The sequence below is a fragment of the Hippocampus bargibanti genome, linkage group LG06 (assembly GCF_051943395.1).
Source record: "Hippocampus bargibanti isolate YZ-2025 linkage group LG06, ASM5194339v1, whole genome shotgun sequence".
Taxonomy (NCBI): domain Eukaryota; kingdom Metazoa; phylum Chordata; class Actinopteri; order Syngnathiformes; family Syngnathidae; genus Hippocampus; species Hippocampus bargibanti.
The window spans coordinates 24,957,047-24,976,539 of NC_142739.1; the positions used below are offsets into that span (position 1 = coordinate 24,957,047).

General features: G+C 40.1%; 1 protein-coding gene across 1 annotated transcript; it reads left to right on the forward strand.

The window, feature by feature from the left end:
* Positions 1–1,076: 1,076 nt before the first annotated feature.
* Positions 1,077–19,065, forward strand: LOC148896936 (beta-1,4-galactosyltransferase 3). The gene is made up of 7 exons (XM_088998558.1): positions 1,077–1,230; positions 8,954–9,949; positions 12,641–12,876; positions 14,348–14,535; positions 15,533–15,655; positions 16,409–16,513; positions 17,585–19,065. Exons 2-7 carry the CDS (start codon positions 9,706–9,708, stop codon positions 17,799–17,801), a joined length of 1,113 nt encoding a protein of 370 aa, XP_088854684.1. The 5' UTR covers positions 1,077–1,230; positions 8,954–9,705; the 3' UTR covers positions 17,802–19,065.
* Positions 19,066–19,493: the final 428 nt, after the last annotated feature.

The window sequence follows — 19,493 nt, forward strand, 5'->3', positions numbered from 1 at the left end:
TTAGAGTCAATGGAAAATTGCCGGTTATCATGAAGTTCAAGTGTGAGCAACCTAATGCAGATGTCGTCTAATTTGAAAAGTACAGTAGATGGTGATGATTATTATTATAAGCACTGTAGTGAGGTCAGGGTCACATAAAAGTTATTAGTTGCTAAAATCACTGCAACTTATACCCTGACTGTAAAGTGTCCTTGAGAGTTTTTAAATTATTATTATTATTATTATTATTATTGTGTCAGGAAGGGCATCCGACATAAAAGCTTGGCCAAAACAAACATGCGAATCAAGCCTCTGAAGATGGAGGTTACTGATTCGCTGTGGCGACCGACCCCTTGAAGGGAAATTATATGGATTTAAAGTCCATATAATTTAGGAATTAACTTATTTTTTTCTGATGAAAGAACAGAGTAGTGTTTCTTACGCTGCATTGAATGTTTATGTAGTCCTAAAACTCAATACAATCTGTATTCTGTAGAATTCCTGCAATTAGAGTGAGTGACATAGACAAAAACCCTGGCACTAGAATGAACACGTTTTCACATGTCTGGCACGGAATGAGTTAAACGCAAATCAAAAGGGACGAATTCCAACATGTCAAAGTCAAACATGGACCGTTCCGTCCTAGGAACCGAATCCACATCTCTGGTCTTTGACAGACAAAATAATGTTACTCCACATTGGCAGCTCCACGCATCATGAAGCACTAAATAGGATGCACGTTCAAAATACGATATTACAGTACAGTACATAATTGGATAGTCTGCTTTTAAAACTTTTCTTGCGGTTTCCGATGTCGGGTTTTCCCACGTGAGCATAAACCTACACATAAAACTATACTGGAAAACGCAATACAAGCGATTTGCGTTTTATTCCTGGCTTATTTTTAAATCACAAGCACCTCAACTACAGTTCATTTCCCACGTCACGCCGTTGTGTATTTTATTGTGCACAATTTTATTCAGTATTGAAAAACAAACAATATCATTTAAGAGGACGTGCGATTAAAAGGGGAGGAGAAACCTAACGGACGACCCTCCAGCCGCCGCTCCTCACCATCATTATTTCGCCGAGTCGGTGTGAGTATCTGGCGGTCACGCGCATTGCGCTCGCTCGGTCTTTTACAAGTTCTAAAGCATATCACCAGCACGCAACGAACTCATTTTTTTCGGGAAATATCTATCACCCGCTGTAGATGGAGCCCTGCGGGGAGCCTGTTGTCTGACATCTGAGGTAAGAATTTATTTAAAGTGAAAATTGCCTCTTGTCGGGCGGTGACGAACAGCTGCTAATGTAGCTTAGCCGAGCTACATGCTAACTACGCGACGCGGCTCTTCGCAGCTGGAACCCCGGAGCGGCGGTTGTGGTTTTGTTAGCTTACGGCTTTTTCTTGACTGAGTTAATTCAAATGTTCTCAAATAAATGTAAAATTTAAGCATGAATGCGAATGAGTAACTGCAGACCTGTTTTAGTGTGACTGCTTAAAGTAAAAATTGTTTTGAAGTGGCACGTGCTTTATTTGTAGTAACAAAACTAGACCACAGAAGCCAAACTTTTGCTCGTTAAATGTTATGTGTTTGTGTGATGAACCATCAAATTAACTCAACTTTGGTGATTTAAAAATGGTTGCTTGTCGTTTTTCATTGTTAAGCGCTTATTTGCATTCAATGGCTTCTTCGGCACAACAGAAGATTGTCACAGAAATCCCCCACACACCAGGAAGTATGAAGAATAACTAGCTTTGTAATGATTAATTTTATCGATGGCGGGAGTGTCCATAAACTTTTATAGCCGATGTCATACTTGTTCAAAATTTGTTGCGCTTGGATCAACGTTGCTTTCAATTGACATACATCGCATACACAGTACAGTTAGGGGGTAAAATATAGTTTTAAGCTATAATAGTAAGTGGGAGAAATAAGTTTGGGATTTTGGGGAATATATTTGATGAAATATGAGTAATGCTTTAGTCATTACAAATAAAGTAATATCATTTCTAGACATTTGATACATTTAACAAAATAACTAAATGTGGTTAGCAAATCACATCTTGTTACACGATGTGATGTCTAATAATAATAATACATTTCATTTATAAACACCTTTCAAACCTCTGAAGATCACATTACAGTCACAGGATAAATTTTTCTGTGGGTGAGCAGTGGGAGCCACATGCGCCAGTGTTCACTCAACCCGGAAGTCACTCAATTAAACTCTAATGAAGGCTAATGACCAACTGGTACGATACCTGGGTATTACGATAATCTGGTTACTACAGTGCCCTTTTTGTCTACCGCCAGCCATTTTACTATGCTTATATCGATACAAAGCACTTTAAGCTAAATTGATATTTGCTTAAGGATTTCTATACAGTACCACAATTAGCGATATCTGTATCGGTAACACCGTTGGTCACCGCATATAGCTATATTTTACGTTTTAAGACTCGAGCTGAATATTCCGCAAGTCTTGTTTTTGAGTTGGTGACGAGTCCTCACCCTACGTCACTGAAGGAACGCCCCTGACCGAAAAAAGGACACATTGTAGCAGTCCTTCCATCACGTCAATGCATTTTGCTGTACTTGTTTGATCTGAAAAGTCGTGTTGCACCAAAAAGAGGCAGAAGAGGGCGACAAACCTCCATGTAAGGAATTTATCAGCCTGTGGAAACTGGCTGATTAATTCCTCACACGGAGCTTGGTCGCCATTTTCTGCCTCTGTTTTGGTGATACATTTCCCCCCAATGTTGCCTCAAAATGGCACGGAATAAATTCTTTAATCGATTGCAAACATGTATGCTTTCCTCTTCAGAACTATTTGAATCATATTCATAACTGCATGTGTAGCAAGGAAGCATATTCTCCAAATCTGAAGCCATTGTTTTGATTCTCGAGCAAGACGTCTTGGTGTGACGTCACGAACTGGGGGCGGGACTTTTGAAAATGCCCAATTCGCAGCTCAATTTTTTTGCAAATTTTGGACACTTTGAGTCATTTTTATTTGTGTTTTGCATTTTAATAAAAATATCATACTGCGTGTTTTGGATATTTCAGATGCTATAAAACGTTTTTCTGATGTCAGTTCGGAAACAAAAAAGTGATGTTGGTTGTCATTTAAGCAATTTCTGTCCCCTCTTTGTGACATGAAGCAGTTCTAGATGAATGTCGAGTGCTACTCAGAGTCACTATTGCAAGAGTGCGTTATGACACTAATAAATGCCGTTTTTATTTAATGCATATGTTTATTTTTCACTTCACTACAATACAAAAGCATGCTAGATATGCAATCCATGAACTCAAGGAGAAAATTACATGCCATCTCAAAGATCCCCCATTTATTGCCGACTTTTAATGAAGTTCGGCGAAGGATCGGATATATCGATAGTCGGGTTACATCGATATTTTTTCTGACTCCAGAGAATATCGATATAACGAGACTTTACTGTATATTCATTAATGCCGATTGTGCATCTGTCAGCAACATGAATAAAATATTAATTTTACTTTGTCGCTTTCAAGTGATCTGTTGTTTTGTTCTGTATGACCGTAAAAAAATGTCAAAATATTTGTTCAAAGATTGGTTAGTATTTTTTGTTTGTGCTTTGTGTTGTTGTTATATCTCCCGGCGTCATCCGTCATCTCCAAGGTTGTTGTCGTGAACTGCGCAAGCCGCTGCAGTTTTTCTGTTCTCATGTGGTCTGTCCCGTCGGATGAATTGGTACCCCCCCCAGAGACCGCGGTGTACCAGCTGTGCCCATAATGAATCGGCCCGGGCTCAGGATGGGTTGCCATGGCTGTAATGCCGGCACGCGTTTGTTCTGGCATTCTGCTTCAGTACCCACCCCCATTTTGTGTTTGCATGTCGCACGTACTTTGAATGTGAATTTGCCTTTTACTCTATTTTGTGTCGAAGGGTTTCCGTATTTGTCTTGTGTTGTCCTGCAATCCAAAGTAGGGGGTGGGGGGCTGTTGTGTAAGAACTATTTGCTCAACGCTCTTACATAGCAGTTGCTTTAAAGGACAACCGACGTCACTTTTGTGTTTTTTAACTGACATCAGAAAAACGTTTTATAGCATCTAAAATACCCAAAACACGCAGTATGATATTTTTAGTCAAATGCAAAACACCAATAAAAATGACTTAAAGTGTCCAAAATCTGCAAAAAATTGAGCTGCGAATTGGGCATTTTCAGAAAGTCCCGCCCCCAGTTTGTGACGTCGCGCCAAGACGTCTTGCATTGCTTGTGAATCAAAACAATGGCTTCAGATTCGGAGAATATGCTTTTTTGTTACACATCCAGTTATGAATATGATTCAAATAGTTCTGAAGAGGAAAGCATACATGTTTGCAATCGATTAAAGAATTTATTTGTGCCATTTTGAGGCAACATTGGGCGGAAATCTCTCACCTAAAAAAAGAGACACAAAATGGCGACCTCCTGTGGCCACCTCCGTTTCCACAGGCTGATAAATTCCTTATATGGCGCTTGGACGCCCTCTTCTGGCCTTCTGGCGGCTTTTGGGTGCAACACGATGTCCCCAGACCAAACAAGTACAGCAAAATACATTGACGTGATGGAAGGACCGCTACAATGCGTCTTTTTTTACGGTCAGGGGCGGTCCTTTAGTGACGTCACGTACAGACTCGTCACCAACTAAAAAACAAGACTTCCTGAATATTCAGCGCGAGTCTTAAAACATAAAATATAGCTATATGCGGTGGAATCTTATTAACATACGCCCAGTAGAAGTCATTTGAAGCCATTTTACAAATTATGGACACAACTTGTCCGGAGACGTCGGTTGTCCTGGCAGTGAATGAGTTAAAACCCCCCGCGTCAATCCACCAGTCCGGTTTCCTTTCCATGGTCTGTTCTCCCCAGAGCGAGCGCTCTGCTTTCTGCCAACCCTTTGGAGATGTGAATAGCGACGACGCTGACCCTTGAGCTCTTGTCCCTATACGACGATCTATATTTAACCCAAGCGCCCCCTCTCACGTCCACCCATGTGTGGAAATATGCATGCAGACATTCAATTTACGCCATCGAATTTTAATGACCCCGTGGGGCATGGAAAAAATGCTTACGAGCACCAATGTGTCTGGACTTAAGAGCGTGTCGTCCACAAGTAAGTGTGACAGCAGAGGCCAGGGCGCTGGCTGCATTTGTTGGAAGTCACGCCGGCGCTTTGTTTTGGTTCGGTAGAAAGGAAGGACAATGAAGCCAGCTTCTCTACCACTTGGTTTGACTTCCAAAGTGTTCACTGCTTGAGCACATTTGTTTGTGTTTTGAGATTTTTTTTTGTAGTTGGATAAATACAGTTTTGAAATGACTGAATAAAAATGGTGAACATTTTTGTTGCCTGTATTTTGAGGTTGAAGAATCTTAAAAGTTTGAATAGGATAAGTATTAGTTGTGTGATTGTACTTACTTTAAACTCATTCACTGCCAGACGATGTGCGAAAATACGTCCAGTTTTTGTCATTTTCACTCAAATTCCACGACCCACAGAATATTGACTTTTAGGACTACATAAACATCCAATTCAGGGTAACAAACCTTAGACTCTCTTCTTTCATAAAAAAAGAGTTAATTCCCAAGTTATATGAGTCTGGAGTTATCAGAGCTTGAAATGGGAGCGGATGTACAAAATACAATACATACCTATTGATTTGGAGTAATATGAGGTGGAAGTCGGTGCGGCTGTACAAAAGGCAAATGCTGCCCCCTCGTGCAAGGGAAAAAACATTGCCAGAGGTCTGACCAGCGCTTTATCTGCACCAAAACCCGAACAAATTCGGGAACGGCGCTCCACGTCACGTTTTCAATTCCCGAATAAAATTGGGAATGGCAGCGAATGAGTTAGAGTGAAAATTTCCAAGCCTTAAAGCAACCCTTATTCAAAACAAAGATTGTCACTGTCACAGAACTGACCAGGATAGACCTTTTTTCCTCCAAGATGACACGTGAGGAGGCAGCCGTCAGCCAGTGCTCTCACGAGCCTTGCTTTTTTGTTGTTGTTTTTGTGTTGTCTTTTGTCACTTTGTCAGAGATGTTCGATCGGACACTGTGGACAAAGACTCTAACCCAGAAAGATTTTCTTTACTGCCGGCAGGAGACGCAGCCATTCATGACAGACGCCTGAATTCTGCACCCCTCTGCCAAGCTATTTATTGAGAGTATATGCAAATTTAAGTGATACAGTAGTAAAAGATAGTTTTCTTGATTAGAATACCACACCTCTTGAGTTCTAAGCACGAACAGCTGTCAGCAATAAAACATTGTCTTTTCCATGGACTGATACATTTGTAACCTGGCTAATGAGCTCTTCCTGTGAAGGAGTTTCAAGTCCTAAATTACTCCTGTGATAAGGAGTTTCCCAAGTCCTAAATTCTATCCAAGGCCAGATCTCCTAGATGAAGATGACAGTTTAACAAGCTGTGTCGATTGACCTCAGATTGACCTCAGGTTGTGCTTCAATTGTGTATTCGAGTCACACATGTCCACGAAGCATATAACAGCATGAAACGTTTAAATATGATAACTTTTTATTCCCCATCACGCTTTCAGGTTGAGTGAACGCTGCCGCATGTGTCTGCTGCTGCTCACCCGCAGAAAAAATATCCTGTGACTGTAAAGTGTCCTTGAGAGTTTTGAAAGGCGCTTATAAATGAAATGTATTACACGTATTATTATCTTTGGAAAGAGCAATAAAGACATTATCTGCCGAGTGAGAACCAAGATGGTCGAGGGTTGATCATCTGTAGCAAGTGCGATTAGTCAGGCCTCTCCGGTCAACTGTGCAGTTCAGCTCCCCGTGTACACAAACAATCCATTTGTTGGGCCGATGCGCAATTGTTCATTGTGAGCCGGTAGAAATATTCTTCCCCGGGTTTAAAGAAAAACTGCCATTCCCGAATTTATTAGCCCCCATTTCAAGCTCAGATAACTCCAGACCCAGATAATGTAGGAATTAACTCTTTTTCTTGTCTGATGAAAGAAGAGTCTATGGTTTCTTACGCTGAATTGAATGTTTACGTCGTCCGAAAACTCAATACTCTGTGAGTCCTGGAATTTTAGTGAAAATGACAAAAACCCCGGCACGGGAATGGATACATTTTTGCACATCGTCTGGCAGTGAAGGAGTTAATGTGCTTAAAATGACATTTGAGACAAACTGCAGTTGGGGCAAAAAAAATGGAGGAGGTGAGAATTTCACAGCTGGAGGCAAGACAGGTGGGAGGTCTGGAATTACACATCCAAAATGCTGCTGGTAATAATTTGTAACAGTTCGCAAAAAAAATAATGTTGGACAATTTGGTATCGAAGCGCTACATCGGATACATAATGACACAAAAAAAAGAAGAAACATTTTTTTTTCTCCGATTACCTCCTTGCCTGCTTTTTCTTACTCTTGCAGCTTCGATTCAATGAAACAAATTAACTCATTCACTGATGTGCAAAAATATGTCCACTCCAGTGCCAGGGTTTTGGTCATTTTCACTCGAATTACAAGACCCACAGAATATTAATTATTTAGGACTACATAAACATTCTATACAGCGTAAGAAACCTTAGACTCTCTTTGTCTCTGTAAGCTCTGTCATGTACAGAATGATGGCTGAAGAAACCTTTTCATCTTATACTCTCTTCTTTCATCCGAAATAGAGTTAATTCCTAAGTTATATGGGTCTGCAATTATCAGAGCTTGAAATGGGGGCGGCTGTCCAAAATACAATACAATACATATTGATTTATATAGCGCTTTCGCTGAACAAATCGCTAACATGGAGAAAAGACAAATGCTGCTCGCTTGTGGAAGGGAAAACATTGCTAGAGGTCTGACCAGTGCTTTTTCGCCACACCCTTCCGCATTAAAAACCAAAACCCAAATATATTCAAGAATATATGTCACATTTTTCAATTCCCAAATAAATTTGAGAATGGCAGTGAATATATTAAAATCGATGTCACGCTGTAGTAGAACCAAATCACCAAGCAGTGTCTGAAACTCATGACAAAAAGTTAGCGGACACTAGGGTAGACAACTCTGAAAAGTTGCCTGCACGGCCATAAAGTGGCCTGCCCCATTTTTCACAACTTGAAATACAAAAAGATGACTAATCGTAAAAAAAAATCAATTGTTGTAAAGTATTAAGGATTTTTTTTATTATTAAGGATGTACCTACCACAAATATTCCCTTGCTTAATTTATCGTAAATATCCATTGCTGATGATTTTGCTCCAGTTGTCATTTGTCAATACACTCTTGTTTTTCCATACACTGCTCGTCATGTTGCACAATACAATGTTTGCGTTGTGTCGTCTGCTAAAAGCCATGTGGATTCCTCTTTCCACTATGTTTTTAATGTGCGTTCAATTTCTAAGCGCCTTTCAAAACTCTCAAGTACACTTTACAATCATTTTGTTAGCTTCCTTTGAATCTTCTGGGGCTGAGGTTCTGTGCATCTACTTTTGAGAATAATATGCAAATGCACAACCTTATAACGCTCGGGAAAGACGGAAGCACGAAGAAGGCTTCTGATTGGCTGCCGTGCTGAGTATGCAATTTTCCAAACGAACCGAAATTCAGAAATTTCCATACCAAATGAAGATTTCTAAATCGGAATAATTTATTCTGATTTCGAAATCTTCGCTCAAACGTTCAATTTGTCGGCCACCCGGGCGTAGACGTTTTGTAAGTTGTACGCCCGAGGGAAAAGTTGCACGCCCCGGACATCCGGGCAGACACTATTTCAGACACTGCACCAAGGCTCCAATCTGACAAGGTGGGGGGGGGACGAATAAACACCTCTGCTTTTATTTCCATCATTCCGTTCCGTAGGCTTTTTTTTTTTTTTGTAAGCTTTGCTCACAATTAGATTCTTCTGTCCTATTTGCAATCAAAACACCCTGTCTTACTTTTTTGTTCTTGTTGTTGTTTGTTTTCTTTTATAGCTCGTGGCACTGAGTGACCCGGTACCTGTCAACCCAGTAGGACCGGTACCCGATAGCCCACTGCAATCTATCACAATGGAAGAATAGCGAAGGGAATCTCTCCTTTTTTTTTTTACAGAAACCATTGTCTGTCCCCCCAGCCGTCCTTCCACACCCGGCACCCCGCCCTCCACAGACAAATCTCACATCCTTGTGGCTGCATACGCTCGCCCCTTTTTGTCATGGAGACCGTTGTTGTTGTTACCGTAGTGTCCCTCAGGCAGCGACAAGGAAGAAGGCAGGAGGTGGTGTGAAGTTTAGGAGGAAAAAAAATAAAAAAAATCAGGAAGCCATCCGGCGGACATCGCGGTAGGGCATGAAATTCAGCAGGGGGCTGAAAAGCACACCATGTGGCACTCATGTCGCCCCTTTTTGCCAATCAGAAATCGGCCCAAAAGTCACGTTTTGAAATATATGGAGCGAACTTAATCTCTAGCGAGGAATGATTTAAGCAAAAGAAGACGGATTATTTTTTTGTTTTGTTTCTCATCCCTCTTTGCAAGAACTTAACTTTTGGTCTGTTTGGTGATCTCCTTGAGTGAAAACCCACCTAAAGTGCCTTTTTACAATTTGTGCTCTTTTTTTATTTACGTAACTTCGACCTTATGCTAACATGACGGACAAATAGCTAAAGAACCTAGCAGCTCTCCTCTCGTCACGCGACCCCCTCGGCCGCAGACTTTCTACACAGTAGCCTTCCTTCCCGCACCACCATGATCTCCCTGCACTCTAAATGGCGTTACCTGCTCATGTTCTTGGGCATCCAGCTGGTGGTCATGGCACTGCTGTCCCGAGAGAGTTACCAGAAGAGGGTCAGCTACTTCATACGGATCTTCCGCAAGTCGGAGCCTCAGAATCGCACGTACGTGCCCGTGTACTCCAATCTGTCTCACCTATCCAAGGCGGAGAACAATGGAGGAGATCTCCTCTTCTGTCCTAAGACGTCACCTCTCTTAGGTGAGTGGCCATGACTGCTTCGTTGGACACCCATGACATTGTGATATGAAGTTTCGTGAACCCTTTGTCAGTAGATAGATAGATAGATAGATAGATAGATAGCGAAGGAAATAAATACCTGTTAATGCTAATATTAGCTTGTAATATTTTAACCTAACACTAGAAAGATAGACAGCTAGCACAATAGCTAGCTTTGTAGCTAGATAGATAGACAGCTAGCGAGATAGATGAATGAACTAACAATTAACCCTAATAAATAGCTAAGTAAATAAATACAGAAATAATTTGTTAAAATTGTTAAATAAATAAATGTATAAATTAATTATTCAATCAGGTAAATTATGATATTTACCATTATCATAGTGAAACTCCAAAGTTATTTCTTGTACATAATAAATTAATAGATTACTAGTTTTTGATCATTGTCATGGTTTGTTCAATTATTGTATGAGTTACGGCGACTAGGATAACAGAATTATTGCGCAATCTCTCCGTTGTTTATTCCACGTGAATATTTGACATTTTGAGACAGAGTTTTCATCACACATGATTTTCCCTTCGCGCCATATGAAATGACCTGGCGGGCCGTATCTGGCCCCCGGGCCTTAAGTTTGACACAGAAAGCCTAGCTTCCACCCCCAACCGAGCAAGCCAGTTAAAATGGCGGACAAGACGATTGTTACCAAAACAATTTCCTGTCATCGACAGAATTTCATGTTTCACAAGACGAAACCTGTTTTTTGACAACCTGGAATTGCTGTTTGTTTTGAAATGTGGTTTGCGGGAAAAAAAATCCCCATGACTCCCATTCATATCTCCTTTTGTTAGATTTTATTTCTAGTGTTTGAACTCCATGTCACGCACTTGTCACACATAACCTTTAACATCCAGATCCCTGTTTGTATTTGCTCTTAGCGTAAATCAGAACATGTACAGTATTTCCCTTTTGTGCTGCTGGTGACGTCACACAAAATGACAAAGTACCTCGATTACCCACAAGCACATCAAACCTGCTGAAACCTTGGAAGTGCCGTTGCAATTTTAGCTGTGATGTGTGTCGTGGAATTCACATTCCTTTTTGGAACAAATTTTTAAAGCTGATTTGAGATATGTCATCAAACTGGCTGAGCTGGTCAGGCGAGATCTTCGGCTAATAACTTTTATTTTTAAAGTATCTATTCACATAATGCAGGATGGTTGTTTCCTGTAATTAGTTACACAGTGTTCATAGATCTTGTGATTTATTAGTGTAAAATCCCATGTACAGAATATTTTTATTTTCTTATGGAGGTGTTGGGGAGGGGGGTGGTCTATTATGAGGGTAGAAAAAATATAAAATCTTGTTTTGATGAGTACTACTCACACAGACAACGCAATAAAGCAGCATACGTTCAAAATAGACTTGACTCAACTCAAGATCAATGCTGAGTTTCACTTTTATTTTGAAGTTGTTCCTGGCAACATGTCAAGGCGTAATGGCCAACTTTGACGAAAACGGTGTCCTGAAATAATGTGCACCCGATTGATTAAGGGTGCTAACAAAATTAAAAATAATTATGCAGAAGCTGTATTCTATATCTATATCACAAATCACAAATATATTTGGCTTAATTTATAATTTTATAGTTCACCCCAAATTGATTTATTTGTTTATTTGGATTGAAATGGATTAGCCTTTTAGTCTCGCAGTGGAGAAATTTACATTTCACAGCAGCAAAGTGGAAAGGAAGAAGTAGAAAAATAAAATACAGGAGTTGCTGTTAAGGCAACCACTATCGCGGCGCCATCTTGTAGTCAAAACAACAACAACAAAAAACTAAATAACAAGTAATGTGACACAGCACAAAGAACATGCAGTCATTCAATCTCAAGCACTTTCTGCATGAAAGAGAAGATCATCCAAGCGTCCTTTTCACCTGTGGATCAGAGACGTCATGGTGAAATGTGCACGTCTGCAACAAGTTAAATGTTGAAAGCAAGCACAAAACTAGCATCCATTGACGAAAAGAGATTGTCTCACATCCCCTTTCTCCACGTAAATCCGCTTCAATTCCAAGCCGCGACAGTTCCACATACGCACGGGCGCTCCTGACGCTTTGTATGACCTCCGACTATCATTTTTAGAACTGTGTAGTGATGGCACTGACATTCCTCCCAAATCAAAAACAGTGCTGGCATATAACCCACCTATTTAAAATAGCATTTTCTGTGTAGCTCTATCTCTTGTTTCTATTGATAATTGTATTTTATTTATTGTATTCTATTTATAACTACAGTAAAGTCTCGTTACATCGATATTCTCGTCGGAAAAAATATCAATATAACCGGACTATCGATACATCCGATTCTGCGGCATGTAAATGTTCTCCTTGCGTTCATAGAAATAGTATCGTAATAAGCAGTACTATCGATATAACCGATATCGATATCACGAGACTTTACTGTATTTTATTTATTATTGTATCTATGTTTGTCTGGGACTGTACAGTGTCCTTGAGAGCTTTGAAAGGCGCTTGAAATAAAATGTATTATTATTATTGTTGTTGTTGTTGTGCTACCGAAAAAACGGCTCAGCAGAGTCTGCTCCTTGATGAATGTCGTGGCCAAAAATCCAAGTTTCCACGTTTATGTATTTATTTATATTTGTTTATGTAATCCACTCGCTGCTTTTTTTTCCCCATCTCATTTCAGGCGGGCCCATCCACGTCAGCTTCCCATCAGGCCTGACGCTGGCCGAGGTCCAGCGCAAGAATCCGCTAGTGGAGCGCGGTGGGCGCTACCGTCCTCCCAATTGCGAGGCGCGCCACCGCACGGCCGTGATCATCCCGCACCGCCACCGCGAGCACCACCTCAGGTTCCTGCTCTACTACCTGCACCCGTTCCTGCAGCGTCAGCAGCTCAATTACGCCATCTATGTCATTCACCAGGTCAGTCAACCATTTTCCGTGACGCTCGTACTCATTTGTATTGCAGCTGGTACACCGTCAACCGGTTCCGGGGGCTACTAAGTTGCAAAAATGAAGATGGTCTCCTTTATAATAATAAAAATAATACATTTCATTTATAAGCGCCTTTTAAAACTCTCAAGGACACTTTACAGTCACAGGTTTTTTTTTTTTGCGGGTGAGCAGCGGCTACCACATGCGCCGGCGTTAACTCAACCTGAAAGTAACATAGTAAAAAAAAAATAATAATAATAATAATAAATAATAAATCTGACAACACAGAGAGACATTCATTCATAAGCACTTTCTGTACCCTCTTTGTGACATGAAGCAGTTCTAGATGAAAGAGGAGAACATCAAAGCATCCTTTTCAGCAGCGCATCAGGGACGTCATGGTGGAATGTGCATGTCTGCTACAAGCTAAATGTTGAAAGCAAACACAAAGCTGTAGCATCCATTGACGAAAAGAGATTGTCTCAAATCTCATGCCCCCACGTAAATCCACTTCAATTCCAAGCCGCGACAGGTCCACATACGCTTTAAATCAATATGGCGTTCCCTTTCATGGATATTCTGGTTCATTCCGGTTCTTCTTCTCTAAATCCAAGAAAGGTCCATGAAAGGACCGGAAATGATGCACATGATGAAATAAACAGATCATATCTCTGTGGTTTTAGTCATTTCCTTCATCCAAAAACGGGACCCTGTTCTCTGGTCCTCCCTTTTTTATTTTGTGTCACGGACCTTCTTCATTTTGGTCATCCCCTCCCCTCCCCCCCCCCAAAAAAAATAAAATAAAATAAATTGTAATTTATTTATATATATTTTGAATTGGATTTGCCTTTATTCGACTCGCAATGGAGAAATTTACATTTCACAGCGGCAAAGTGATAAAAGTAAGTGGAAAGGAAAGGAAGAAGTCAAAAAACAAAATACGTACAGGAGCTGCTGTAAAGGCAGCCCCTCTCGTGGTGCCATTTTAAAGTCATAAAAAAAACAAATAATGTGACAACACAAAATACACACAGTCATTCAATCTTAAGCACTTTCTGAACCCTCTATTGTATGAAGCCATTCTGGATGAAAGAGGAGAGAATTAAAACATCATTTTCACCAGTGGATCAGGGACGTCATGGTGGAATGTGCACCTCTGCGACAGACTAAATGTTGAAAGCAAACACGAAGCTGTAGCATCCATTGACGAAAAGAGATTGTCTCAAATCTCCTGCCCCCACGTAAATCCGCTTCAATTCCAAGCCGCGACAGGTCCACATACGCTCCTGACTCTTTTTATGACCCTCGGCTATCAGTTTTATGAATGTCTCGTGACGCCTTATTGACAGATGCTCATCTGCCCATAAAGAAGGGTGCCTATTTTACACAACTTCAAATAAGCCGAAGGTACCTGTTCAAAGGTCCCTGAAATTCACTTTGGTTTCATTCCGCCACGCAGGCGGGCAGCTACACGTTCAACCGAGCCAAGCTGATGAACGCCGGCTTCCGCGAGGCCATGCGCGAAGAGGATTGGGACTGCCTGTTCTTCCACGACGTGGACCTCATCCCCGAGGACGATCGCAACATTTACGTGTGCGACGCAAATCCCAAACACGCCGCCATTGCCATGGACAAATTTGGCTATCAGTGAGTTTACAGCAGTGTCACTTTTGTTCATGTTATACAATATACAGTGATACCTTGGCTTACGAACTTAATTGGTTCCCAGACAGAGTTTGTAAGGCAAAAGGTGTGTATCCCCAAAAATAATTTCCCATAGGAAACCATTAAAATAAGAATAATCCGTTCCCAGGTCCCATAAAACATAATTTTCTAAGTCTTAAAACTACACAAAATATACCTTATTTCATGTATAATAAATGTGCTATGGTATTATAATTAAGGAAATAAACAGTATTGTATAATAAATTCGTTTTATTTACCTTTGTGATGGTCATTGATGGCTTAATGGAATGGAGTGGCCGGTATCATCAGCATTGAACACCTGATGAGGAACGTAGCCTTCTTCTTTCACCATCTTGAGGAATGATCCCTTGTAGGTGCTTTCTCTGCGATAATTTTATCTAGTTCCTCATCAATTGTGTTCTGTTTAGCTGGGTTGATAGCGTTTTGCATCAAGTGTACAGATGGCTTGTGCGGGTTGTTTGTGGAGCCTGATTGATGGGATATTTTAACCTTGCAGTCTACACTGTCTTTGAACTATCAAAGTTGAAACTCTCTCACTGTCGTCTGCCTGTCTCTTTAATGTTTAAACCACCTCCCCTCACTGCTGCGTTCTTGACCAATCACATGGCTTTAACCGAAGACTGGGGGCGGGGAATAGAGGACAAAAACAGTCAGCTGCCATTTTGTTGTTAGAAGAACGGGCTTGTTTGCGAATGACACGTTACTCATTTGAGGCAGCTCTGTGTACGAAAAAAGTATGTATGCCTAGGTAATATTTTCATAAATTTAACATTCGTATACGGAAAAGTTCGTAAGCCAAGGGATTCGTAAACCGAGGTATCACTGTATCGAGGAAATATTTTTCATGACCATAGTTATTTTATTTTTTTCCATCTTACCAGGAATATTTTTAACACTCCCTGAAATGATCAAGTTATATTTTGTGTGGTTCCTGCAGACTCCCGTATCAGACGTACTTTGGAGGGGTGTCGGCTCTCACGCCTGTCCACTACCTCAAAATAAATGGCTTTCCTAACAATTATTGGGGGTGGGGCGGCGAGGACGACGACATCGGTCACAGGTGAGGGCGTATCTTCCTCTGAGCGCTGTCGAAGGATGAGAATTTTCCGCCGATCGGCGGATTTCCGACTTTCTCAAACCAAATGGCCAGATAAAACTAAATATGTATTCTCGCTTTTTGCTGTTCATTTCCTGTTTCGGCTTGTGTTGGCGGAAAGCGCAATTTTGATTGGATAATACTGACGCCGGTTGGCGGAAAGCGCCATTTTGATTGGATGGTCTTGACTTAGGTGCCGTTGATGTCGAAACAGGTAAAGGTTGTTTTTTTTCTCAAAATGAGTGATAGAGAATAGACAGAATAGAAGTTATCATATTTAAAAGTGGCAACTAAGCCCAAACACAAGGCCCACAATGGAAACACAGAAAATCTGGGGTCAGTCTGAGATGAATACACACAGCCTGTTAAACTGTCATCTTCACGTAGGAGACCTGGCCGAGGACTAATTTACGACTTGTTAAACTCCTTTACAGTAAGAGCTCATTAGCCAGGTTTCAAATCTATCAGTTCATGGAAAGTCAACCCATTAAAATGTCGACGCTCTGTTGATTTATGGATGTTGGTGCTTGGGACATCCAGGCTCGTGGTATTCATGAATGACTACGCCCCCTGCCGGCAGTGAAAGACGATCTTGCTGTTTTCCAGCCTTTGTTCACAGTGTCTGAACAAATATCTCTGACAATGAGATTATGATGAAATGCATTCCTCGTCAAGTTGACAACCGGAGCTCTAACCTACATACTCTTGTCTACCCAGAGTGTCTCTGGCAGGAATGTCCATCTCGCGTCCGTCCCGGAAGGTCGGCCGATATAAGATGATCAAACACAAGCTGGACAAAGGCAATGACGTTAATGCGAAGAGGTATGCCAAATTGGAAGATTTTATTTTGAAAAATATTTTTTTTGTTTTAAACCTTGAATGATGGAGTTGTAAATTTTATATGAAAGAATTAGAAAATAACCTTGGATTCACCTTTTATAAAATATCTTTAGAATGGAGACAAAGTGGTCCATGCAAGTTTGTCTTGATAATGAGAATAGAGAAGATATTTACATTCTTTGGATCGTTCTTTTAAATTGTATTTATTGATGTATTTATTTACTTATTTGTTGTTTTTATATATTTATTTGTTTTCTCATGAACTTTGGGCTTGATTTATTTTTCTCGTTTCTGTTAAATATTTGAATTGGTATTAACAATTATAGGCAGTTTTAAAAAATGCATTTCCTTTTTTTTATCTCCTATTCAATTTATTCAATTTTTTTTCAAATTGAAATTTTGCTGAATATTGCTCTTCTTGCAATGTATGTGTTTTTTTATTGATTTCTTTATTTTTATTTTTGTACTTAATAGTTTCTGAATTTGTTAAATTCGATGCGTGTTAAATTTCCTCTTCTTTAGTTTTTAATATTCCTTGTTTAATCTATTTGAGTGGTGTGTTTTTTGTGTACATGAACTCACTTCACTGCCAGACGATGTGCAAAATATGTGTCCAACTCTAGTGCCAGGGTTTTTGTCATTGTTACTCGAATTCCAGGACCCACACAATAGAGTTTTCGGACCGCATTCAAACATTCAAAGCAGCGTAGGAAACCTTAAACTCTGTTCTTGCATCAGAAAAAGAGTTAATTCCTAAATTATATGGGTCTGGTTATAAGAGTTTGGGCCACTGGAGTGTGTTGAATGTGACTGTAAAGTGACCGTGATAGTTTTGAAAGTCGCCTATAAATTAAATGTATTATTATTATTATTATTATTATTATTATCCGTGTGCCTGTATGGCTTTTCTTTGGGTACTCCAGTTTTGACTTACATTCTAAAAACATTTGTGGCAGGTTAATGAAAAACTGATTCGACAATGGATTGATGGAACTTCTGCCATCCATTCCATTTGCAAATGTTTATTTATTGTTGTTTTTTATTTGTGTCTAGGTTCAACATGCTAGCCAAGACGCGTCAAACATGGAAGCTAGACGGTATGAACACGGTTGAGTATGAAGTTCTTTCGCGGGAGTACCACCCCCTTTACACAAACATCACCATCAACATCGGCACCGAGGCCGGGCTACACCTGCTCCTTCCACGGCCCACTGTCCCGATCTCTGCCAAGGTCGCTGCCAAGGTCGCCACTCCCAAACCTGACAAATAGCCCCGTTGTCACTTTTTTTTTTTTGTTTTTTGAGAGGCCTTATTCGTCCTTGCGGACTTTGTGCATCTTTTCGAAAAATATCAACTACTCATGTCGCGTTGGACTCTGTGAGTTTATCGACAGTGCCCCCTTATATGCTGGCTGCTCAAGCCTCCTGATGCCTTCCAATACTTGCGTAATCCTATCTTCCACTCTTGATGCTACGTCGCTAACTTTTTTTTCCGAATGGGTAGGAGTGGGGAATTAGGCGGGGTATGATGCTACTACAGTCAAAGTATATGTGGCCTCGTTTCCACATACTGAGATAATGAACACTTCACAAACATATCGTGGCACATTTTGCAATAGTTCATTCCGCAGGCCTTCATATTTGTGTTCGATGGGTAGGACACAAGATGGTTGTAAAAAAATAAAATAAGTCAGTCCAATTATGTTATTGTTGAGAAAAGCATAAATATCAATAGTGTGAGTACAATTCTTCAAGTTATTTTTTTAGTTTTACAGTGATACCTCGGTTTACGAACCCCTTGGCTTATGAACTTATCGGTTTACGAACATTAAATTTATGAAAATTTTACCTTGGCATATGAACTTTACCTCGGCATACGAACTTTTTTCATACACGGAGCTGCCTGAGTGATGTCTTTCGCGAACGAGCCCGTTCTAACAATGAAATGGCAACCGGCTGTTTTTGTCCTCTATTCCCCGCCCCCAGTCTTTGGTTAAAGCCACGTGATTGGTCAAGAACGGAGCAGTGAGGGGAGGTGGTTTAATCATTAAACAGACAGGCAGGCGACAGTGAGAGAGTTTCAACTTTGATAGTTCACAGGCAGAGTGTAGACTGCAAGGTTAAAATATCCCATCAATCAGGCTCCACAAACAACCCGCACAAGCCATCTGTGCACTACAATTGATGAGGAACTAGATAAAATTATCACAGAGAAAGCACCTACAAAGGATCATTCCTCAAGATGGTGAAAGAAGGTTATGTTCCTCATCAAGTGTTTAATGCTAATGAAAGCGGCCACTCCATTCCATCAAGCCATCAACGACCATCATAAAGGTCTATAAAACGACTTTATTATACAGTACAGTTTATTTCTTTAATTATAATGCCATAGCACATTTATTATACATAAAATGAGATATATTTTGTGTAGGTTTAAGGCTTAGAAAATTAGAAAGTAGAAAATTATGTTTTATGGGGACCTGGGTACGGATTATTCTCATTTTAATGGTTTCCTATGGGAAAATATTTTTTGGGATACACTGTATCACTGTATATCAATATACAATTAGTCTTCCAAAAAGAAACCAAAAATTCAAAATTATATTCATGTTAACAGCGGTGCCTGAAAAGAATTTCAGTGAGTATTATAAAGTGTCTGTGTAAGCTCTCAGTCGTACAGGAATAAAGTGATAAATAATTGAATAAAGTGAAAAATAATTGCAAAAAAATAAATAAATCCATAGAATAAAATTTTAATCTCTGTCCTCCAAATTCAAAAATCGGAATCAACATTTTTCAACAGTTAGACGACAAAATGAATCAATACTCCTGCATCCCCAACTTTCAACACAAAATCACTCAAGTGTTAGATTGAATCTTTTTTTTTTTTACTTCTTAGCCTTTTATTATTATTTTTTTTTTTACTTTTTGAAACTTGAAGGGAAAAAAAACATACTTCTTTT

What these genes read in the sequence shown, in the direction of transcription:
- LOC148896936 (XM_088998558.1), top strand. Translation starts at nt 9,706, where the DNA reads ATGATCTCCCTGCACTCTAAATGGCGTTACCTGCTCATGTTCTTGGGC. An exon ending in TAAGACGTCACCTCTCTTAG is followed by an intron (nt 9,950 to 12,640) that starts GTGAGTGGCCAT and finishes ATCTCATTTCAG; the next exon opens with GCGGGCCCATCCACGTCAGC. An exon ending in AATGACGTTAATGCGAAGAG is followed by an intron (nt 16,514 to 17,584) that starts GTATGCCAAATT and finishes ATTTGTGTCTAG; the next exon opens with GTTCAACATGCTAGCCAAGA.